We start from the raw sequence: 24,845 nt of genomic DNA on the forward strand, positions 1-24,845 counted from the left end.
TACCCTTGTCCACTGTCTCTGGTTGGGTTAATCGCAGCCAGTGGGGGTCCTGGGCAGGTTCCCTCTGCTCTTCTGTGTCCTGTGTCAGGCAGGCGTAGATGTGTCTTTCTTCGGCACAGGTCATACGGCTCGTGCAGCATTTGCAGCTGCCATTTTGGGGGTGTCGGATGCTCTTTTCAGAGCTGCTTTTCTCTGCCCGTGGCTCTCCTTCTCCCTTCACCTCTTTGCCTCAGTCTCCCGGTATGTTCAACTCTCGCCTAATATGTTTTGGCAGTCGCCTTCATTTTCAGGACTTAGCTATTGCTGTCTTCAAAGGGATCGTGCGGGAGCTCTCACAGAGTACAGCTTCACTGCATGGCTGCTGGCCATGCCTCCCTCTTGTCCTGCTTTGTTATCCCAAGTCAGCAGGAAACTTGTCAGAAAAGAGGAAAACAACAAGCCCAAAACATTCCTCTCGGCTTCCTCTAGTCCATTCAACAGAGGATTACCCTATGTACCCTGCTAAACATTTTGCCCCAGAGGTGCACTTGTGGTGGGGCCAAGGCACTGGTGAAACCATGAACGTTGCTGGGATTACGGTGCCTTCAGAAATTACGTTGGTGCCTCCTTTTTACAACACTGTACCATACCCATACTAACAATCAACGGGCACCTAAGATATACATTTGGTCTTTATCAACCTGTACCAAGAAACCAAAGCCTTCAATATAATCAAGAACCCATCACACCCAGTTGTTCTGGGCAGTACCTGGCTTGTACACCAAAATCTGTTTATCAATTGGACCACCAGAACCCTGATCTTTGTGTCGGAGCATTGTAAAGACATTGAGAGGGGCTAAAACCAGTCGTGGTTCTGTTAAATTATGCTCCTCTCAATCCATTCCTACCGGGTACACGTCTGCAAAAACATCCCAAAAATGTATCTTCTTCAAAAAGGTATTTTATGAGCAAGAACACATACAAAGGTAAGAGTATCATCCACACAATTGTGAAATCAGTCTACAACTAGACAAACCTATGCCCAATTGTTGGATCTACTCCCTAATGACGAGTTGAACAAAGTAGTTGCAGCAGTCTCTGAATTACTGTCTAGACAAGGGATATATCAAGCCGTCAATTCTCCCACTGCTGTCCTGTTTTTCAACCCCAAAATTAAGGGAACAATTTGGTCTTGCAGCAAACACAGAAGCTTGGACAAGATGAAGTGTAAGGACTGGTATCGACTTCCCCCGATACGGTACATCTTAGACTCTGTTACTCCTCCCATCTTTTCCAAGCTCGATCTGCATAGGGCCCATCTCTTTGTGCACATAAAGAAGGGAGATGTGTGGAAGACGGCCTTTACTAATACTGTGTATTGCCCTTTGGATATTGTAACATTGTAGCCATCTTCCAATGGTTCATGGATTCCACCTTCGCTGACCTCATGGGTTTGTTCATTCGTTTGGGTTTACCTTGATGGATATCCTGGTCTTTTTCACTTCACGGAAATAACATGAACAAAGCATAGCTGGAGTGCTATTCAGTTTGTCACAGAACCATTTAGATGCCAAGGCAGGGAACTGCATGTTTCTAGGCTATATTGTGAGCAGGACTAGTGACTATATGGACCCTCAGAAAATGCAAGCAATGCTTGCTTGGAAGAAACATTAAGACTTCAAATCCACACATTGGTTTCTGGGGTTTTCTAATCGTTACCACCACTTTATAGCCAACCATGCTAATCCCTTGGCCGATATCTCTTCACACTTTAAACCGCAGTAGTCTTATTGGCGTTTTACTTCCAAAGTAGCTTTCTGAACCATAAAGAAAGTATTCTCAACAGCTCCAATGTTATAGCACCTCAACAACACTCAACCTTTTATTTTGGAAGCAGAACTATCCAATGTGGCCATTGGAGCTGTTGGGGTGTTAAAGAATAGGACACATACCAAGATCACCCTATTGCCTAATAACCCAGAAGCGCACCTCCAGTAAGAGGAACTACAAAGTAATGGGAAAAAAAGCTGCTTGGCATTTTGGAAGTATTCAAGAAATGGAGGCATCCCCTCCAAGGAGAAACTCATCCTGTTATGGTCTAAACAGATCTCCATAATGTAAAATACTTGATATCCCTGAAAACATCCGTCAAGCAAGATGGGCATTCTTCTTTTGCCAAAATGACTTTACAATCACTTACATTCCTGTTTACCAGAATAAGACAGCCAACATCCTGTTTCACTAATTGATAATTAACAAAAGACAAGAACAATACCAAAGCTACCTTTGGCCCTTATGTTATGGTATTGTGATTTATGCCGCACACAGCTGCCATTTGCATGGGCTCCTTGTGCTGTGGCTGATCCGAAATAGAGGGAGGTGGGTGAGATATTAGTGGAGAAAGAGGGTTTGATGCAAGATTGTTTTGTTGCTGCATGGGTGCATGCAGACTGGAGGTACCCTGATCTCTGTGTGGGGGACCGATTCTAGGTGTTCTGTGCCAAGGGCATAGGAGCCTTGTGTGCCCATGGTGCTAGGATGCATTGGCTTGGGGTGTGGCATGCGAGTTGATTGTAGAGGTGTCATGTTTGGATGTTTGTCTTTTGTGAGGTGTGTTCAATTGCCATGTGTAAGTGACTTAGTTGGTATGCATATTTCTTGTTTGCACATAGAATTTGAGTGGGGTAGTGCAGGGAGCAGTCCAAGGCATAACTGGGCTAACAAACCTGGAACCAAATGTAGCAGATCATAGCATGTTCTCATAAGGCATGCAAAGCAACATCAACGTCCTCACAATATATCAGAAGCAATAGAAACACATAAAGAAGTACTTACAACCTGGTATCCTCCCCATGCTCCTACCGCTAGCTTCTTGCAGATGGTCTCATTTCACTTTCTTGAATTGCCACTGACAAATGGAGAGAGGAGAGACTGGGACTGTCTCCCTCTCTTCCTCTTTTTGTTTTTCTTTCTCTTTTTCTCTTGCTCTTTTTCTTTCTCTTGCCCTCCCTTTCACTTTCTCTTTTGCTCTCACTTTGTCTTTTTCTCTTTTTCTCGCCCTTTCTCTCTCTCATACATTTTACTCTATGCCATACCATATGTATCTGGGAATTGGCAGATGCAGGATGAAGGCAGTCTGAAGACTTCATTCATTAGCATAAGCTTAGGTACTAAGGGTTGTGGGAGGCAAGAACCTTTTGGTTCAGAGAAACGGCTGCTGTGGTGAGTTGACTGAACTCCACATCCGAACGTGGGGCAATCGAGCTACCATGGGCTGCCTTCACGATGTGCCTCCCAGAAGGTGAATGAGGATAAACAGTCGCAGAGGCAATACTGTGAGTGATGACCTGAAGGACTTAAAATCCTAGAAGGCCTTGTCAAGCTTTCACTTCAGTCCAGGGAACGGTGCAGCAAACAAGCAAACAGGTAACACTGAGAAGAATATGTTCTGCTAAGTTGCATGGTTTGCAAATCACAGAGAAAGAGTTTTGGAAGATTACATGAGTGAGGGCGTGAGTGGCGTAAGGATTGCATGCTTCACACTAACCCTGTAGCATGAACCCAAGCAAGACCACAGAAAGCTGCAGAGTAGTTTTCCATGCTGCCAAGAATTGCCAGGAACTGTATTGGAATCTAAGTCCCAGCCTATGGAGTAAAATTAGACTATTTAGGCTCAGAAGGGAGGAGAATACGGGAGAAAGCAGATGTCCCAACTCAAGCTTCCTTAACACAAGGGTAGATTTGTGAAACATGGTATGGACTACTGCCTTGAGGTGGCAGTGCTAACCTGGAAGAGGTTCTGGTAAGCCAGCTTGGAAGTGGTTCAGACCTAGAAAGTGGAACTGACCCAGGTGATTGGAGAACACCTCTCAAAACCTTGGTGGACTTGGAAGGCCAGAGTCTACACCAGCGACCCCTAAGATATAAGAGCGGAGCTTGACCCGTGGCAGGATGGTGACACATCAGTTGCCTGAAAAGGTCTAGAAGAAACCTGCTGTGATCGCTGAGAAACCCCAGGTCAGGTCCATGAGCGGCCCAAGAATATTACAAAGCTGTGATGCTCCTAAAAAAGCCTTCCTAGAAACAGTTTTGTGTTGTTTAGAATAGCATAGTGATGGACGTTTGTGAATCAATTTTTGGCCAAAGCATGGAACACTTGTGTTAGCTTGGGGTGACCCAGAGACAAAAAGAAGTTTGAAGATCAAGTTTGTGAAACGGTTGGTGGCATATCTTTTGAGACTTCGCTTTATACAATGGGTGTATCGAGGTGAGACTAAGAATGAAGAATAGTTTTGGAACATTCTAATTTGAATAATAACTTGTGAAGGTGCTGGATGCCTAGAGAGGAGCCCCTCTTTGTGTTGTCTTGTCCTTTGCACAATGTGCATTAGACTGATCCTTATTGCTTGAAGATTATCCCTTAATACTTATACATTTTCCCACCCCTCTTTGTGTACCATATTATCAGTGTCATTTGTGATTCACTACCTCCATCAAGAAAAGCAGAATACATCTGTGGATGCCATGTTACCCGGTCTGTTGGGTACACCTAAGGCCCAACTGCTAGATGCTCTGTTCTTTCAAGAGAAGATGCATACACCCACTCGGTATATCCCTTCTTTGCAAGTTCCATGGCACTAATATCTTGGGTCACAATGGCATACATACCCATCTTGTCTTGCCCATTATGTGCACAAGCAAAAGACTTGGTGAAGATAATTAGTAGGGCTGCTCTAATCATGGAACTACCACCCTGTCCCTGACATGCCATTGTCACTGACTTCATAGTGGATCCCCCGGTTTGAAAGACAATACCTGAATCATGACCTAGTGAGTAATGGTGGTAAAATGGCCCAGAAAACATTCCCAGGAAAGAAGCCATGAGCTAAGCGGATGAGTAGGACCATTAGCAGGATGATGAAAACCCAGGTCACCTGGCACTCAAATGCAAACTGGAGCATAGGCAAGAGACACCAGTGCCACCAATTGCCAGACTGGGTCTCAAAATCGGCTACAACTTTTCTTTGCCCCAAAACCTATAGCGGGTAATCAGACCTGCTCACTTTCCAAAACTCCAGCAGCACTGTGCTTATGAACCGGTTTTCCCCTTAATGTCCTTTTGGTTCTATGTCATTATTTCTATTTGTGTAGGTCGCCTAACAAAAAGACAGATTTTTTTCAGCTGATTTTAGGCGGCCTAAAAAAATCAAAATTACATTTCTTCCCCTGGTACACCCCCCCACCCTCTCCTCCTGGATTTACTCCAAATGGGGGGGTTTCACCCTCGCCGAACCTCCTTCCCTCGGCCCCCGCTGCCTCCCTCCCATCCCAAGACTCCTCCCACCCCCCCCTCACTGAAACGTGCACAAACACACACACGAACACCAAACACACACACACATATCAACGTACCCATTCTCCGTCGAGGCCGCTTCCGGGTCCTGGCGTGCCTGTCAGCCCCTTCGCGCACTCGTGTGCGTCACAGGGCCCGACAATTCGATTTAGAAAGACTGCTCTATGCGGTCACAGAGCGGTCTTTCTAAATTGTTTTTTTCTCGCTTTTTTTTAAAATAGGTCTCTTAATCTAATACCGTCCTTTCATTCAGAGGCTGGCTTCTGCCAGCCCACCAATACCATTAGTGAATTTAAAGCAAAGGTTTCGGTGGACGACAAATACCCAGAATCGCCCCTACAGGAAGTGCAGTGGCCTGTGCAGGGACAAACTGGTTTAAACCAGTCGAAACAAAACATAGGCTGCAATCTTGCACTCACAAAAAGCCCACATGGGTAGAAATGTGATTTTTACTTTGTGGGTTCCTGAACAAAAGAGCCCCTGAAAGAAAATGGCCAAGGGTAGGACTTAAAAATAACCTTTGGTACCACAATAGCAATCATTATGGTACATCGGGCTGCTAATGCAGCAAATAGTTTTGCACCCCTGGAGAACCGAAAACGAAATGGTAGCTTTTGCCAGCCTGCCCTTTAAACGAAATGTATGATTAAAAAATCACCCAAGGGCAAAAATGGGGTGCCTGAGGGGTGCCTGAGGAGCAACACTGGGACAGAACGACGTATGGCCTACCCAATGCCATATACCTTAAGTAGGGTAAAAAGGGATGTAGTGGCAGGTGGACATTGTTTGTTTGTTTTATTATTTATAATGGTCACATAACCACAAGGATAACAAGGCGCGAACATAGTAAGAGGGTTGTATAGCTTAGTTACATACAGCAAATTAAATAACGTCCCGTGGAGTTACAATAGGGATACAGTGGTAACATGGGTAAACAGATATCAAAGACATTTTATCTAGTGCAGTTTATATAGTAGCAGGAGGTAGCGGGGGTACACTGAACAATAATACAATTGGTGATGGCACTGATAATGGCATGAGGAGCCACCAGGGAGTATTATTTGTCATGGTCCTTCATCCATTGTATAGTACATGTCCTGAACTGAAAGTAAGGGATGTCTTTCCTTAGAGGTGGCGGTAGTGAGTTCCAGTGAGTAGCTGCTTTAACAGGGAAGCTGTTCCTTCCAGTCAGGGACCGTTTGAATCTTGGGACTAGTAGTAGATTGGCGTTGGCACTTCTGGAGGGGCGGTATGAAACCTGTCTAGAGAATCTTGTTATCAGATATTTCGGGGCCATGTCATGAAGGCATTTGTGTGTCAGTGAGACAGTCTTAAGGAAAATGTTGTCTTTCGTGGAAAGCCAGTTAACAGATCTTCTGGTATCTGAGATGTGGGCTTTCTTGGGGATACTTAGAGCTGCTCTTAGAGCATTATTTTGAAGGATTCGGATCTTGTTTGATATGTTTGTTACTGCCTACGTAAAGGGCATTACAGTAATCCAGCTTAGAAAGGATATGATATGATATAATATGGCATTTGTAACGCGCCTATACACAGGTGTTTCAAGGCGCGACGAGGCAGGGAGGGGAGGAAACAAGGGGAGACAGACAACGATCCTACTAGGCCAGGTGTCATTCAGATCGCGCAAGTGCAGGGGTGGGGGAGGGGGAAAAGTGCAAGGGGAAGGGGAGGGGGGGGGAAGTGCAGTACAAGGTAAGTGGCGTAAAGTAATAAATAAATAGGGCCAGCTGGTGGCAAGTGCAAGGTAAGTGCAGAACAAGTGCTGGAAAAGGGGGGGGGGCTGTAGGGATACAGAGACAGTCCCGCAGTGCAGAGGGGTTCCAGGGCATCAGTGCAAGTGGAGAGTGGCTGGGCCCACTCCTAACACCTAATAACTGCACTACCTTGGCCAGGATCAATGCTCTGGCCAAGGTAGTGCAGTTATTAGGTGTTAGGAGTGGTTTGGCAGCTCGGATGAGTTTACAAGTATAAGCAGTGGCGGAGGCCATTGCGTTTACCTGTTTGTTAAATGATAGTGAGGAGTCTAGGTAAAAACCCAAAGTTTTTACCTCCTTGGCCACAGTGATGGTGTTGTTATCAATTACGAATGATGAGTAAATTTGGCAGAGTTTGTTGATATTGGCTGAGGTACCAAGAATGAGGAGTTCTGTTTTGTCATCATTCAGGCATAGTCCGTGTGAGGCCATCCATGCCTGAATGATGAGGTACACTCTGTTTACAAAGGCCAAATCCTTGTCATAATCCCCTGACAACGGGATGAGGATCTGAGTATCATCTGCATAGTTTGTGTAGGTGATACCCAGACCGTCGAGATCATCGAAAAGGGGCTTTGTAAAGATGCTGTACAATGTAGGTGAGACGCAGGAGCCCTGAGGCACGCCACAGGCGATGGGCGTGGGGTCAGCAGCCGCTAATGGTGAGAAGACGCGCATTGTTCTATCACTGAGGAAGGACTGAATCCAGCCTATAGCCTCATGGGAGAAGTGTGCGGCCGACTCGAGATGTTTGCACAGAATCTCGTGGTCGACTAAATCGAAAGCTGCTGAGAGGTCAAGGAGCAGCAGCAGTGCGGTTTTGCCCTGGTCTCTCAACTCGTCAATTTGTATCTTAAGGTCAACCAAAGCGGTTTCGGTTCCGTGTTGGGGTCTGAAACCAGATTGTCGGATTCCTAGAAGGTGGTTATATTCTAGGTGTTGTTGGATTTGTAAATATGCCAATTTGTCGATGATTTTAAGCAAGAATGGTACTGTGGTGATAGGACGATAGTTCGTGGGTATGGCGGGGTCTAAGTTTTGTTTTTTGAGGAGTGGGAGGACCCATGATTGTTTCAGGTTATTGGGTATTATGCCTGAGTTGAAGGATGCATTTATTAGTCTAGTGATGAAAGGTGATAATTCACGAGCTGCATCTTTTATAAGTTGTGCTGGGTATAAGTCCCCGTGGCAGTTCGATGGTTTAAGAGTGAGGATGACATTCTCAACCTCTTTGATGGATACTTTGCGGAAGTTGAAGTGGGGGGTGGTATCAAGTGAGGGGGTCAGGATGGAAGGTGTCACTGTCACATCGTTAGTATTGGATTTCGTAATGGCGAGAAGGGTAGCCTTTTTATGGTGGATCTTCGTTTGCAAGGTGGTGATTTTATTAGACAGGGCATTTTGAATGTTTGTACACCAGTTTTTATCCTTAGTGCAGGAGTCTGGGGTTTGGATAGGAGATTCTAACTCCTTCAGAATTGTAAAGAGCTCTTTAGTATTGGACTTAGCTTGGGTGATTCGGAGGTTGTAGGAAGTTTGTTTGGCGGAAATTATTTCTTTTTTGTAGAGGGCTGATTGCTTACTTAGGTTGCGCTTATTGGTCTCTGAAGGATCAAGTCTCCATATTTTCTCACAACGACGTTTCTCACGTCTGAGTTTTTTTAGTTGTGGGGAGAACCAGGAGTTCACATGTTTACGTTGTTTGCTTTTTCTAATCTTTAAGGGAGCTATGGCATCAAGGGATGATAGCATCACTTTATTGTACACGTCTACCATGGTAAATGGGTCAGTGTTGTCTGGTATAGAATTGAGGGTGGGTATGATCAGCGGGATGAGGTTTTCTGGCGTGATGTTTCTTTTATTTCTAGTGGGGACTGCTGGGGCTACATTGTCAATGAGTAGCGCAGGTGGGGCCTCTAAGGCGAATGTGATCAGATAGTGGTCTGACCAAAGCTGAGGTAGTGTGGATAGTATCGAGATGGGGCAATTGTGCACAGCAATCCAATCAAGGGTTCTGCCTTTAGTATGAGTAGGGCATGTAATCTTTTGGGTGAAACCTAGTTCCTCTAGGGAGTTATTGATTAGTGTGGCATTCGAGTCTCGGGGGTCATGGAGTCCTAGGTTGAAATCTCCTAGTACGAGTTTCTGGGAGGTACTTTTCAGATTATTAGATAGGATATTATTGAGATCTTCTTCGAAGAGTCCTATAGGGCCTGGTGGGCGGTAGATAAGGTGGATAGTTACAAAATGTGAGTTAGTTATGGATAGCTTGGCTGTGAGGACTTCACAAGAGTTTGTACTAAGAGGTGGATCGAGTTTCAGTGTGAGATTCGTTTTATGTATGATGGCAAGACCTCCACCTCGCGATGTGGTACGGTCTAGTCTGAGGAGGGTGTAGTCATCTGGGATGGCTAACATAATTGCTGGGCCGGCTGCGGGGTGGAGCCAGGATTCTGTGATGGCTAGAAAATCCAAGTTTCCATTATGTAGTATGTCTGCAATCTCTGTTGCGTGGGCGACCATAGAGCGTGCATTTATGTACGCCCCTTTTATCGTTGGTTGAGCTGGTGGGGGCAGTGCCTTGGGGGGGTGTAACAGTCTCTCTGAAGAGTCTGCTGTTGAGTTGCAGGTGATGTCGATTGGATTTACTAGGGCCAGTAGTGGTGTTAGATACTGTTTTAGGTAAGTAGTCATGCAATCTTGGGAGTCTTGCATGTAGTTTAAGATTCCTTTGTATTAGAGTGCATGGTCTGGTGAGCTGCTTGGCCGAGTAATGTACAGGAGCCAATGGTAGGGTATGTTGAGGCATGGTGAGGTCTTGTAGCGTGATTATGTGAAGGAGGGCTCTTAGGAGTGTTGTGTAGAGTGGTGGTAGGTACATGTTGTACGATTACGAGTATGTGCAATGGACCTGGAAGCACAGTTTCAGTATTCAGGACTGGGGTGGCGAGCACAAAGTAAGCTAGGTGAGAGGAGCAAAGCTTCAGTCTATCGGGTGGCTTAGTGAGGTGCAGTAGGGCTGGAAGCTAGGCGATTACAAGGCAGAGGTGATAAGGGCAGTAATCAGTGGCAACAAGCTGTAGAGCACATACGTAATAGCTTCAGTCTAGTAAGACACAGTAATTAGATAGAGTTGATTGCCGAGCTATAGAGACTGGTGACTGAGTGTTCATATACGTTACGTTTAACAAGGTCATAAACTGTGGCAGCATTATCTGTCAGATGCATACATTATTAGTTCACATGCTTCGTACACTTTGCCTACTGTCCACATACTGTGGTTGGTGGCCACCATAAGGCACAACACAGTAGTCAATGTGGTCAATAGGCGACCATAAGCCACAACACAATAGTCAATGTGGTTGGTAGGCCACCATAAGGCACAACACAATAGTCAATGTGGTCAATAGGCGACCATAAGGCACAACACAATAGTCAATGTGGTCAATAGGCGACCATAAGGCACAACACGATAGTCAATGTGGTCAATAGGCGACCATAAGGCACAACACAAAAGTCTGTGTGGTTTGTAGGCGACCATAAGGCACAGTATAATCATTAGTGTGCCTCTACATAAAGAGACCATGCAAAAGTTGAAGTACAAAGGCACAACGTGCAAAGTTTGCAATGGCACGAAAGCTACAGAGAATAAGTTATGCCCTAGTACCACGGGCAATGTTCAAAGAGGCAGAGTGTGCAGCCCTGACAATGGTTTAGGAAGCGTAGGTGCAGAGGATAGCATTAGCAGTGTCGCGCGATGATACGGATTTAGTTGATAAGTCTCGGCAGTGCAGCCAACTAGATGGCCAGATAAGTGTGCACGCAGAAGCCCCGGTCTTACCGTGTTAATAGGTCAATGGTGCCGCGCTAACGATACTGCCACCTTGAAGCAGATGGATAATTGAAAGGGCCATATAGCGCCTCACGTGCGCCAAACAGGCGCTCAACAGGCCTATGTATGGCCTTCGTAGGAGCCGCCGGCACATCCGCCTGCCGGCGGATGTAAGATGCTGGATATGCGAGGCTTAGCCTCGTTGTGGCGCCGCGATGCGCCCGACATGCGGGGGACAGGCAGGAAGTAGGACAAGGCCAGGCAGGCCTTCGTTGCAGCTTACCAGCTGTTTCAGGGTTCCAGCGATGGGGAAGGGCTCCTGCCCTCTTCCCTTGGATGGGACGACAAAGTGGTTGCTTCTTTCTTCATTAATAATGGAAGCAATAGTCCCTTTTTAAGGTAGCTCTTTATGCTAGATTCCATCATCTTCCAAGCAGTGTGATTGTCAGTGTTATGCAATTGAATGTTAATCCTATGTCCCCGTCCTATGGGTGAAGGGCTGAGTTTGCCCTGCTCAGATTGGCGTCTGCAGGTTGAACATGGGCTGCTATCTTTAAAGTGTCTGACCCCACCTTCCATTCTTTCCAACCAATGGAATTTCATTCTTGTCTTGGATGTTCATATGCACAATACATTTGCGCCAATGACTTACTCTCGTTTAGGCCCTGTATCCTGGAAAATTGTTCTCCTAGTAGCTATCGCTTCAGCTTTAAGCATAAGTGGGATAACTACATGCTTTTTCTTTAAAGAGCCTTGCATTATTTTTCACAGAAAGCAAGTGATTTTCTGAATAGTTATTTTATTGCAAAAGTAATTTCAGAATTTAATCACAACATTCTTCTTACTTGACTTTATTATTCCTCAGTAGTGGAACTATTGCAGAAAGCAGCTTAAATCGACTGTAGCAAGATTAATTGTTTCCTACAGCCTTTGAGGAATACCTCTCCTTTAGAGATTGTGTGCCTATTGTAACAGAGCACAGGCATTATTCGGAGGTTAAAGATTTTAGCATCTCATGCCTACAGTGCTATTTTTCTGCGTTCCTCTAGAAGAAAAGTAGTCTGCACCCATCCAGCTTTTAACAGCCCCAACCCAACCTTACTCTTAAATCCATGTATACCGCCTACTGTGTGCTTCCACTTTCCCCAACTCCATTTCAACCAACACCCTCATCCTCCCACCACAGTCCAAGGTCTGGAAATGCAGGCATGAGCACAATGCGTAATATCCTTTTACATTACGTTGTCAAAGATATATCTATCTTGGAAATGTGGAGGGCAGCTACCTGGGTCATCCCACGTGGTGCTTGAAAGTATTACTCTCTAAATGTGTCCTCAAGAAAACCTCCTTCTTTTTGGCCAGATGTTCTGTGGAGCTTTTTTTGCTTAAACCGGATTAGCATATGTTCTCACCCATCTGAGTGCATTTGGGGTTTCCCAACCAGGTCTGATTGAGTCCGAAGTGGGCAATAGAGAACGGAAAAAATTACTTTCATGGTCATTCCGGTACTCTTTGTCCTTGTTCTCTATTAAATCACCCGCCATACATTCCCCACTGAGCATATATAATGTTTCATTCTTAAAGTTACAGGGGAAAAACAGTAAGGAGCTGCTCCTACGTGTGTGTGGTTCTGTGTGGCCGTTGAGGGGAGGGATGTGGAGGCGCCCCTCTTTAGGTTTTAAAGAGACAGAATAATTTTAATTGACCTTTCCGAACATGCTTCTGGTGCAGGCGATTCCCAAACAATTGTAAAAGCAGACCAAACGTCAACAGTGCCAGAATCGTCATAGAATTGTTTTGCCCTATATTTCAGTTTGGTTACTCTGCCCATGATGAGTTTGTTTAGTTGTCAACATGTTTTCATTTGTGTATTAGAGCATTTTTACCAAAACATGCCTTAAAATGAAAGTCCTGTGAAAAATGTCTATGCAGCACTGTTTATGGAGAAACTAGGATTGGATCTGTGAACGGTTTTGTTTTTGCAGAACTTAACTCCTGATCAGATATATCATGCAACTGTGATGCCGTGCTATGACAAGAAACTGGAGGCCTCAAGGCCGGACTTTTACAATCAGGAGTATGAAACCCGAGAGGTTGACTGTGTGATCACTACAGGTAAAAAGCCTTCCTCTTCAGTAGTGTACTCTCTAGGAAGAGTTATGTGGGGTCCACTGGTTAGTTGAATGCATAACAGTAGGAGCTAATTCTGCTGCTAACCTTGCGCAAGTCCAGATTTACTGTATCATGGTGCATCTACTACTACCTATTGGTCCTGAGGTGGTAATGTTACTGTCCATCTTTGAGACATAGTGTTGTTTTTACTGTTGAATGTGGTGGAGTAGTTGATCGATGCTTGCTCTCATCCTTTCCAATTTTAACTGCTGCATAAAAAAGGCAACCATAGCATCAGTATGCTCACGCATGGGATCTCTTCATGAAAACATCCACTTTGCCAGTTCTGGGTCTTTTTAGAGATTCACATGTTTGAGGCAGACACCCCCTCAACAATCAAACATAACACCCATCCCTATTCTTACTACGCCTAAGAAGGACTGCAGCCTGGATATAAGTAGCCTTTTCTTCTGATAGTTACTGCTGGTTGTCAAACTATGCAATAACTCTTGCAGCTGATTGAATCATCTTTTCAGCTGGCTGTAGTCTGGGCAGCTGTGGAAATGTCCTTGGCTAAGACCCAAGGGAAGTATTTTCGGAAAAACATTGCTCACAAAGACCCCCTTCAGTCCTATAAATATTGTTTGAACTCTACTGAAGATGTTTCTTCGGATCTGTGCAAAGGTCTATGCAACAAATACCCTGCCTCGCCCTGCCAATGGATGTTTGGGTTGTCAAGGTGACCAGGTGCCACTTGTGATTAATCGTGGGATTCAGTCATTTCTCCCCAGAGGGGGGAAGCCTTTCCTTGTGAGGGTAGGGAGGTGTGCCTGCTACGCAATATTCCCCCTAGTGGTGGCTGACAGCAGCACCACACAGGGAGAGACTCCCCTCTTGGGGTCAAGGACTCCCATTCCACACAGGAACTCTAATGCCCTTTCTTTGGGATCTACAGTAACATCAGGGTTTCAGAAAAAAACTCTCCGACCAGGTCACTGTTTGTTATTGTACCATACAACCCAAGACTCAAACAGAAGAAATATCTGATAAAACTACCAAGCAGAAGACTGAGTGAGTCATGAATATTCCTTAATTGAAGCAGGACTAAAATCTTCCACTGGGGACAACCCAGCAATGTGCAATAAAAAGAGCAAGGACTTTCAGAAGAGCGTGAAACCCGGTAGTTTGAAGTTAGCAGTGCTGTGAAAGCTGACTGAAACTGGAAGATCCTCCGTCGGGAGGAAGTAACTAGCTGGCATGTGCACGAGGCACTGAAGGAGCAGAAGACCAAAGAGAACCGGGGGAAAGAGGAACTGCAGAGGAAGAGCTAGTTGTGAGTGGCAGCGTGACCCATGAGATGTGGACTCATTCAATATGGCAACAACGCTGAGACTGCTACAACGCTGGCCCCGCCGAACTGCTGACAAGAGGCAGAACGAGAAGGACTGGATGCCAAAGCTATCCCAAGTACAAGAGAAGTCCCTATCCTCTATGCAGGCCCTGTGATGCCAACCCGTAGGAAGAAGGGTAGCGGGGACAGGGATGGCGGCAGAGCCGGAGGGATCACGGGACTGAAGATTACCATCAGCCTACTCGTCCCAGTGAGGCGTTAAACATTAAGAAGAGTGCAACGCATTCAGGGACACTGCCTACTCATCCGAGTGAATGGCCAAACATTAGGAAGGATGAGGACCATTCAAGCACTCAACCTACTTGTCCCTGTGAATAACCAAACATTAAGAAGAGTAACACTCATTCAGGGATTCAACCTACTCATCCCACTAAATGGCTAAACTCTAAGAAGAGGGAAACATATTCAGGGACTCGGCCTACTCATCCCAGTGACCCGGCAAGTATTAAGAGTGAGAAGCACTCAGGAAATCAGCCTACTCGTGCCAGTGAGTGGCCCAACACCAGGAAAGTTGACAACCCTCCTAAAACCCATCCAACTCGTCTCTTGGATATCAGAAAGACTCTAGAGACTGATCAGAATTACAGAACTTTATTTTCTGATACTAATAATACCCAAATTGATCAAGAGAACAAGAATTACTATACAGGCCCCAAATAGAGACTTTCAGAGACACTTAAGCCAAGAATGCTGAGGAGAAGAAGTTTTCAAAGGGAAGAGAAAGAACCAGAGACTTGGAATCGTCCCCTAGACGAATTGTATAACCTAATCCAAAGGATAGCGAGAAACTATGTAAAGTTGATAAACTAAGGGTGCGAAGCCTATCCCGTAGAAGGGAGTCATTTTCCTGGGTTTTTGTTATTTTGTCTTGGTGCTAGGATCAGGGTAGTTTTGGGCGGAGTACAAACTGTGTTTACTTTTTGACTTTACACCTGACCATGAGCACCCTAGTTAGTTCTGTTGTGCGGGGGGAGGGAGGGACACCCTTAGAATAAGGATAGTTAGGCCTTATTCACTTATTATTAAATAAAAGCCATTAAGAGTACCCAATATTGGTCTGCCTCCTTCTTCTGACATACACACACTATATACAAGCTGCGTGCTGCTGGGCCCGTGGGGCTGGGGGGGAAATGGAGAGCACCTCCTGACTACGGCCATTGTCACCTTCAGGAGGCAGGATATCACCCATGCAATCCTTAGATAACGGATCACGGAAGTGCTGCCTGTAAGCACAATACTAATGCACTATAAATTTAGCTTGTCCCTTTAAGGGTTGTGATTAAATTACTGGACCTTTTTTCTTGTAGGTGGATTCATTACTCCTAGCTACATGTTAGCAAGGTTTGTCCCACTGCATCACTGGAAAAGCTCTGCTCCCTGTGGAAGAGGAGCTATGCGAAGCATGGAAACAAGGATGCAGCATTAGGCTCATGGCGGGAGGAATGCCATTCTTGCGGCTGCATGTACTGATTGTAGAATCTAAGATGGTGGTTGAGCCTTTTATAGGCGTGTTCCACACACCAGAGTGGGCCCATGGCCCTGTCTAATAAATTAGACACACCAATTCCACCTCAGTTCAGGATCCCAGGTGAACACAATGCTACTATGTCTGGGATGGGATCAGAGCCCATATAAACCAGGCAGTCCCACGGGTTACTGTAGGTTTTTGAAGACAGTATGGGTGACTGGTGGGATATTGGGGGGTGTTTGGTGGGTGTTGAAAGGAATTTGGAGAGGCAGGTGGATGGAGTTTGGTGACTGAGTTAAAGGGGGCTGGTTGAGAGATGACCTGAGGTGGAGGTGGAGAGGAGAGCTGAGATGGAGGTGGTGAGCGAAGTTTTAAGGTGGATGTGAAGAGAACTAATGGGGAGCGGAGGTGGTGAGATCCAAGGAGGAGCTGGAGAGGGGCGGTAAGAAGAAGTGGTCAAAAGATCTGCAGAGGTCTTGGAAATGACAGTTAAGGGGCAAGGTGTAATTATGTCACCTTTAGGTGTACTTAGCTGCTGGAAGAATTTTCACCGGTTGGGAAGTTACTCCATTATGTAGGACCAGATGGGGCCATATTGGCTGGACCGGTGTCCTCGGCTTAGCTCAGTTCCTGATCTGTAACTGATGGATGTCCTTCCTGGCCCACCTTCTGGTCATCCTTGTTTGATTTTGGGCAGGTTTCCGTGATGGCACACCGCTTTAACACTGCTTCCTGTTATTACCACCTGGGTGTCCCATTTTGGTTTTGGAAGCTGCAGTGTTCTCACCTGAACGGTGTTCTCTGGCCCATCCTCGGTCGCCACCAGAGTCGTTTCTGTCGGGGTACTATTTCTGCGAGTGTGCTTTCTCGTTGAGCTGCCAGAATCTACCCTGATCTGGTACTTGTCATTCTGGAGCCTCAACTGTCATTCTTTTCACTTCTGGTTGGTGGATCCCACTCCAAGGAAGGATGATGGTGGTTCTATTGGGTTGTTACTGTTCAGGGGTTCAAGTCCATTGGTCACCAAATACTGGAATTCATCCTGTTAAAGAGGAGCAATGCTTACCGTGTTTTTCCGCTTCCTGAAACCATATTTTCAGAAACTGCAACCATATGGATGGATGTGCAAATGTTGGCATGTCCCACACTTGGGTGGAGCCATAAAAATCGACCTGATCGCATCTTGATACACATATTAACATTTACATTCATATTTCTATCACTGTGTACCCTGCCTTCCTGTTCCCCATGCTGTTGCTATATATCCGTACACCCCCCCCCCTCCCTGTCGCTGAAAGCCCTGCCCCCTGTCTGTATCAATGTGATGCTATGTTTCCTGCCATCCTGTTCACGGGCCTGGTCTCGGGTGCTTTAAAAATAACCATCATATCACATCACTACGCTTACTCTCGACTATGCATCATCGTTTAACTAGAACACAGCTATTCCCCTGATTAATTCGGTCTAGCTGTTCAGATACGAATACTACCCCATGAACACCTCATCACCCTAATAAAATGCAGCTAGCCGAATACATTCCGGCCTAGTCGCTCACATATGCGTCCTTCAAGCCTAACGCAGCCATAGCCCAGTCTGGGTGTCCACCCACCACATTGCACACATCCAACTGATATCTCCAGCACCCCACCTAATGCTAGGATGCAGCTACCACCCGGCAATTACATCTGCTGCACACACACACCCTACGACACAATCTCTCTCTCTCTCTCTACTGACCAGAACTACGGTTCCCAAGGGCGTTCAACCTACCAGCGCATTGAGGTCATACCAATGATATATAGAGTGGCTATACAAATGCCCAGTAACATAACATAACATGAATACTTAGCTCTGGGCAATGATTTGGTGGGTTATTGTCGATACTTACCACCATAGGGCCCCATGGTAGGACGATTTCTACAGTCTAGCTTGGCTGCAACTGCCCCTTGATCTGCCGGATCTCAAACATGGCCCTGTATCTCTTCAAAAGGGTCTTCCTTGGTCTCCCCTGGGGTGGATTGCAGCCATCTCTGCACTTTTGGGATAGAACTGGGATTTAGCTTGCTTTTCACTGCAACAGCAGAATTGCCTACTGACTTTTTCTTGTATTCCTTGGTTAACTTTAAAAACGTCCCGTAAACCCCTTTGGAGGTCACTTTAAAAGGTACTTACCGGAACACTGGCCTTTTTCGGGAGTTCCCTCTGACTCCCTGGAGTCCAAAACTAGAATTTTAGCTGGTGATCTTGATTTTTCTCTGCATTTTTCTAAATCCTCCACTATATTCCCGTTTCTAAAATGCTTTTCTGCTTTGTTTCCCGTGTGTCACTAATGTATCACGGTCTGCTCTAAGAATGAGCCTTAACAACTAGCACTGTTAGTCTGAGTTTTTCTAACCGTGTGTGGTACTCCTGATTTTATCTGCATTTGTGAAGTCCCCCTTACACTCCTGATATTGATCTGCCTTTTTACTTTGTGTCCCTTGCTGCTACATTTGTGTGTCTGGTTTAACTAGGGGTGCAATGAGTCTGATCTAACCTCGTGTTTTGTGTTTTAAAGTGCAACCCCTTTTACTATGCTCAATATCTCTATAACTGCTGTGTAGAATCATGTTTCTGTGTGCTATATAGGGTCAGGAAAGCTGTAATCATTTTTTTTGGCAACTTGTATAGGGATCATGACACTGTAAATTTCACGCTGTTGAGATTCCTTTATCTACCCCCCCCCCCTCCCAACCTCCCCTTTAGACTATATGTGTAGTAAGTGCCTAGCTCCAGATGGTGGCCTCGCATGTAAGCAGTAAGGATGAAAGATGTCTTAATCGACATTTTTTTTTTTTTACAAACACTTGCTCCATCTTGTATTGTGTGCCTAAAAGTACTTATTTTGACCAGATAGATGTTGTATGTGTTACTTTAATAAGGTGAATAGATTTACAGTGTAACAGTGTTGCTTTTTTTTATTTAACCTAGTGGACTAACTGACCTTCCTTTCAACACCCACCAAACACCTACCAGCCCTTATTCTCTCCTGAAGTTAAGCCTGACTGCTTTTCCACGTCTACCACTTTTAGACCGAGTTGGCTTCCCTTTTGGTTGCATTTCTTGGTCCGCCATTAGGTTAGCTGGTTGGTTGTATACAAATCTCCCTTACAGCTGTCCGAGTTAAACCGAACTTTCACTGGTAAATGTGGCTGAGCAGTAAGTCTTCACATGGTTTATGAATAATGTACTCAAAATATTTACTCTGATAAACCAGTTTGTAATAGTCAAGTAACCACCAAGTATAGATCTTTAACAGGAGAGCTGGCTAGAGGCTGGACACCCCGAGCACTTTAACACAAGCAATACAGTATGATCAGTACTCACAATGTTACACAATAGTTGCAGTTTCAATGGGGGTGAAAAAGTGCGAACTGCAAAGTACAGCCTTTAAAATGAATGTTGAGTATTCACTCAACAGTTTTAAAAATTCCAAACGAAGTTCCTGAATGTGTATTCCAGCAAAGTTCACTGGTGAGTAACGTTTTAAGTTACTTTTAGGTAGTTTGTCATGTTTAAAATGTTTTCACGTAGAAATCAATGCGACAAAAGACAGCAGTTGGATTGTGATTTTGTTTACAACATAAGTAAGGTCTTTACGGTTTCTGCGGCAAGAAGGCAGCCACCCTGCAGGGGAGTTAGGAGAGACCCCGTACAAGAACCTCCACCCAGATTGCACCACCGAAAGCCAACAGGGGAATGGCTTCAGTTTTAAAGTTGGATCAAGGCAAAATACAGCCTTACAGGTGTTATAAGGCAACTATTTAAACTTCTACAGCAAAGTCCCATCTCCAGTTCCCGAGCAAGTGTTCCACCACAGCTCCATGTCTTTGCATTAACATCCGTGCATTTGCACCCTTTTAACACAAAAGACACTGCTCCTTTTTATTAGTTTGGGCTATTGCAGAGCCACCTATACACCAAAACCATTGCATTAGAGTACATATGGGGAGAAATAGCATATGGGGAGCTTGTAGGTGGTGTTTGGTTATTTGCCCACCCATTGACTGCCCATGGACATGCTAATCTCTATTGCCATTCCCACCCAGCTCCTGCCCCTCCCAAAACATGGGAACTCTTTCAGCCCACTTAAATCAAGCCTTACAATCAAACTTTGCACTGGAAGTGGCAGCCAGTGCTTTTTTCAAAGTAGTCTTCTGAGAGTTAATGACTTAATTGGAGTTGTGAACACGCTACTGATGTAATAAAAATGTCTAAACCAGGCCTGCCTTCAGCCACTTTATAAGCACTATGCATGTCCTCCACTGAAGTCCTGTTAAAAACAAACATTGGCAAAGCCAACCGTTTTAGTTGTTTAGAAGTATTAGGCATTTGCCAGGCACTCCTATTCAATGACCATCAATGGCCAGTTCATAAATGTTGGCATTGTCAATGCTTGTTTTTTCTATACCTCTTACCTGTTTTTGCTACCCTGAAAAATGAGTGAAACCTATGTAATTGCAATGATGCAAATGTACTGATGCAAATGTAAAAACATGTCCACCATAGTTCACTGGTAAGTAAAGTTTTAAGTTACTTTTTAAGGAGTTTGAAAATATTAGAGATGTCTTCTCATGGCAAATAGGAAAAAGGCAGTTGGGCATCCGCATTAAGGTTACACTGTATGAAGTTCTCACTGACTGGTTTCTGCAATGAAGACAGCCACCCAGCTATGGAGTGAAAAGCGCCACACAAAAGAATTTCCAACCCAAGTGCCACCGCCAAAGGCATAGAGGGATGGCTGCAGAACATGATCTCGGGTTCTGTGGAGAAATGGTGTGGTCAATGGGCCAACAAAGCTAATATGCAAACTGACTCCAGAGATTCCACAATGGATGGCCAATGAATTCAGCAAGGCCCATGGACTCAGGGAAGAGTACTTGTACAGAAGGCTGCTGCGATGAAAACCCACGGTCGCGAAGGATGTCCATCAACATTTCAAATGGAGAAATGACTGCATCTTTTTTTATATTTTTTTTATAATGCGGGGGGAGACCCCTGCACCTCCCACCTTTACCCTTGCCCCACCCAACGCCTATATCTTTAAAATATGTTACAAAATGTCTCAAAAAAGATGCAGTCATTTCTCCATTCAACTTTTTTTTAACGATCATTTCTGTGTATATCGGTCGTGAATGCAGAGGTAGGTTCTCATGTAGGGATTAGGTTTGGTTGGCATAGGTTGCATTCTCATTTTGGCAGCTCAAGGTACCGTGCGGTGAAAAGGACATGACTTCATGATCCACAATAAAGGATGAACGTTTTCAGGCAACTCACAATGATGATCGGGCGCAGTAGATGCAGCAGCAATGGAGCATGTCTTAGTAGACGAATGCAAGCGGCAAGAGCTGACTCAGGCATAGATAAAGGCGTCAGCACGATCAACAAGCTTTTTGAAGACAGCAGGAGCAGTGCTGCAGTACGGTATGTCCGTCAGAGTCGGCACAAAGCAGAGTAGGCATGCAATTGCAGCTCAGTTCCAGCACAACAGGACCCCACTCTCAGGATGAGAAGTCCTCTAATCTCAGAGACTACAGGTGAGCCCCCCAGCAAGTCATGAAGGAGGGCGAATACACTGTGCCTACCAGTGCAATGGAGGGAAGCACATTTGACAGGCTTCCCAGAGTTGTTGAGTCAGAGCTTTCCTTCTGTTACACATGATCAACGTTGGTCATGGTGGCAAAGCAGGAGAATAGGAAGAACGGCACATAACTTAATCATGCAGGCTCCCAAAGCAACGGTTCTTCATATGGAAGACAACGGTCTAGTTGTTTCACGTACATCTGACGTACCCGTACCTGTTCACGTGACTCCTGATAAGGAAGTGTTGCTAGCATACGCGTCGCTATTGCCTTTACCGACGCTCCGTAAGTTCGCCTCTAGGATTTCCACCTTCTGTAACTCCTGACTCTCATTACCTTCTTATACCCAACTTCCGCCCTCTCTCTGCATCTCATACCCACAGGCATATTCTCTGGCCGTATTCCGCCTTCACCATTAGTTTCGTGTCGGGAGTTCTGCCCTTGTCAGTGAGTGCAACTAAACTCTGCTTCCCCTCCAGACCTCTCTCTCCTGCCGTACCTCACATTGCTTCCTCTCCATTTCTGTTCGCTCTAGCACTACAGCTCTAACATAACTGAACAGACTCCTCGGGCATCCGGACATATCCGAGAGTATCCACACCTCGTTAAGGACCCCATTCCAAATTCCTTGTATGTTGCATCTACAATACTCGGCGCTCTTCTTTCCTCGCAGTCTTCCTTACTGGCACTTACTTGTTCTGTCTTGTTTCCTTTGCAAGGTCTCCGATCCTCTTCGCGTTCCAGCTCGTCTAGAGGCACCCCGTCCAGGCTTCTACCGTCCTGTCTGAAGAGTAGCAGCGACTCAGGTTTTTTTTCCCCAGGAGGGTTTCCCTGGGGGTCGTGTCTTCCTCCTCACTGGTATTCATTACAGGGAGAGAGGGAGCAAGACTCCCACGGGGGATTCTCCCATTTGTCTCCATTGCAGACCGCAGTCTGCCCAGGTTAGTAATATTTAAAACTATAATTCAATACCAGTTGACAGATTGTGACGCCATAAGGTATCGGCTTGCCAGGGCGGACTGCGATTAACTTTGGAGCAACAGATGCAACAACTCATGGCTGCAAAGCAGTCCATGTCGTTAGAAATGCAGACCCTAAAACAAGATAATTCACAATTAAAACAGCAGATAGGTTGTGCCTTTTCTAAAACTCCACCGTTAACATTTCACACTGAAAAGTTTGACGGGAACCCGCTCAAGCTGAAAGAGTTTCTTGACAGCTGTACTATTCAGTTCACCTTTAAGCCCAGATTCTTTCCCACAGAGAAAGATAAGGTGGGATTTTTGATTTCCCATATATCGGGTCCAGCATTAGCATGGGCTACCCCTTTGGTTACCTCTGGAAATGTCATCCTTGATTCCTACCCTGCCTTCACTAACAGCTTGAAGACTATGTTTGGTCGAAAAGAAATTTCGGTATCCATACCAGAAAAGCTACTCGATTTGAAACAGGGATCAAAGGACCTCATTTCATATATCACGCTCTTTAAACAATTGTCCTCTTAGACCGAATGGCCAGATGATGGTCTTATCACTTTATTTCGGCGAGGGCTGTCAGAAGAGCTCAAGGACGAGGTCTCGAATATTCCTAGACAAGCAAATTTGGCAAAGATGATTTCTATTACCATGCAGATAGATTACCGATTACAAGAACGCCATCATGAGAGGAAGAAGGGTAAGAGCCCTCAAGCCCATTTTGAGTTTCTTCCTGGAAACACAAAGCCAGTCTCTACTGAAGAGCCCATGCAAATTGGGACTATGAAGGGTCCTTTATCCAACACAGAAAGGGAGAGGAGAAAGACCTTAGGACTGTGTATGTATTGTGGTTCTTCAGTACAAATTCTAAGAGACTGCCCCCTAGTACCACCTCGTAGAAACCAATCCCAGGTTTCATGACACGCCAAACCCCTACCGTAGGGGGAACCACGGTAGGAGTCTTTAGACAGGGTTCCCCTACTAGAAATGAATCTTCCCCAGACATTGGGTTTGTTGATCAACCTATGATAGTGATTTCTTTGACAATAGCCCTCCTGAATACTGTCCTAAAGAATATCCCTGCACTTATTGATTGCGGGGCGGGTGGGAACTTTTTGGATGAATGGGCAACCAAGAAAGGGGTTACTAGAGTAGCCAAACCACTAGCCACTCCGATTCAAGGGGTTGATGGGAATCCTTTAAGTTCCGGTCCCATCCGGGAACAAACCATACCTTTAAACTGTTCGTGATTACTCACCAGGAAACCATGGAATTTGATCTCATCAGAACGGCCCATTTTCCGGTTATCTTGGGTCTCCTGTGGTTAAAATTACATAATCCCTTCATCAACTGGTCAGCCGGTACTCTCTTTTTAGGTTTCGAGTACTGTATCTCTCATTGTTTGTCCCACACTTCAGTAGGAGTACATATCCCATCGGAGATAGAAAGATGCCAGAGAATTCCGTCCATTAGTCACATCAGTAGGATTCCTGATTGCCATCAACAATACCTATCAGTTTTCTCTACTCCCAGATTTCCGACTCTTCCACCACATCGCAGAGATGACTGGCATATTGATCTACTGCCCGATCAGCCAATTCCATTCGGTCGCATGTATGTGCTATCCCACAAAGAAAAGGCCACTCTGAAGGAGTACCTTCAACAAAACATCCAAAACGGGCTGATTTCCAAATCCAACTCTCCTGCCGGAGCTTCATTATTCTTTATTCCAAAAAAAGATTTAGAAGAATTACGACCGTGTATAGATTACCACGGTCTGAACAGGATCACTATTCCAGACAAGTACCCCATGCCACTGATACCCGACATCTTGGAGGCAGTTCAAGGGGCCTCATTCTATACTAAGCTGGACGTCAGAGGAGCCTATCATCTCATCAGAATTACTCCCGGAGATGAATGGAAACCGGCTTTCCGTACTCCTTTTGGACACTACCAATATCATGTTATGCCCTTCGGCCTGGTCAAAGCACCGTCAATCTTTCAAAGATTCATGGACCATCTATTTTCGGATATCCTTCTTCACTTTGTCACAATATATCTCGATGATATTTTGATTTTCTCCAAGGACAAAGAACAACATATCCGTCATGTCAATCTGGTGTTGGCTCGCCTTCAGGATAACCAACTATATTGCAAGCCGGAAAAATGTGAATTTCTTCAAAGACAAGTAACATATTTAGGATTTGTCCGGTCTCCTCAAGTGATTTCTATGGATCCTAGAAAGGTATCATCAGTGTTGGATTGGCCTCCAAAAACGTCCATAAAAGAAATCCAGAGATTTCTGGGTTTGACAAATTTC

General features: G+C 45.2%; 1 protein-coding gene across 2 annotated transcripts in view; it reads left to right on the forward strand.

Moving 5' to 3' along the window:
* CIAO3 (cytosolic iron-sulfur assembly component 3) overlaps nucleotides 1-24,845 on the forward strand; it is a 643,683-nt gene that overhangs the window by 495,280 nt on the left and 123,558 nt on the right. For both annotated transcript variants that reach the window (XM_069647280.1, XM_069647281.1), the window contains one exon: nucleotides 12,925-13,054. In XM_069647280.1, coding sequence (XP_069503381.1) covers nucleotides 12,925-13,054 — 130 coding nt within the window. The remainder of the gene's footprint in view (nucleotides 1-12,924; nucleotides 13,055-24,845) is intronic.

This window comes from Ambystoma mexicanum, chromosome 2q, assembly GCF_040938575.1.
Source record: "Ambystoma mexicanum isolate Mex_15411 chromosome 2q, UKY_AmexF1_1, whole genome shotgun sequence".
NCBI classification, from domain to species: Eukaryota; Metazoa; Chordata; class Amphibia; order Caudata; family Ambystomatidae; genus Ambystoma; species Ambystoma mexicanum.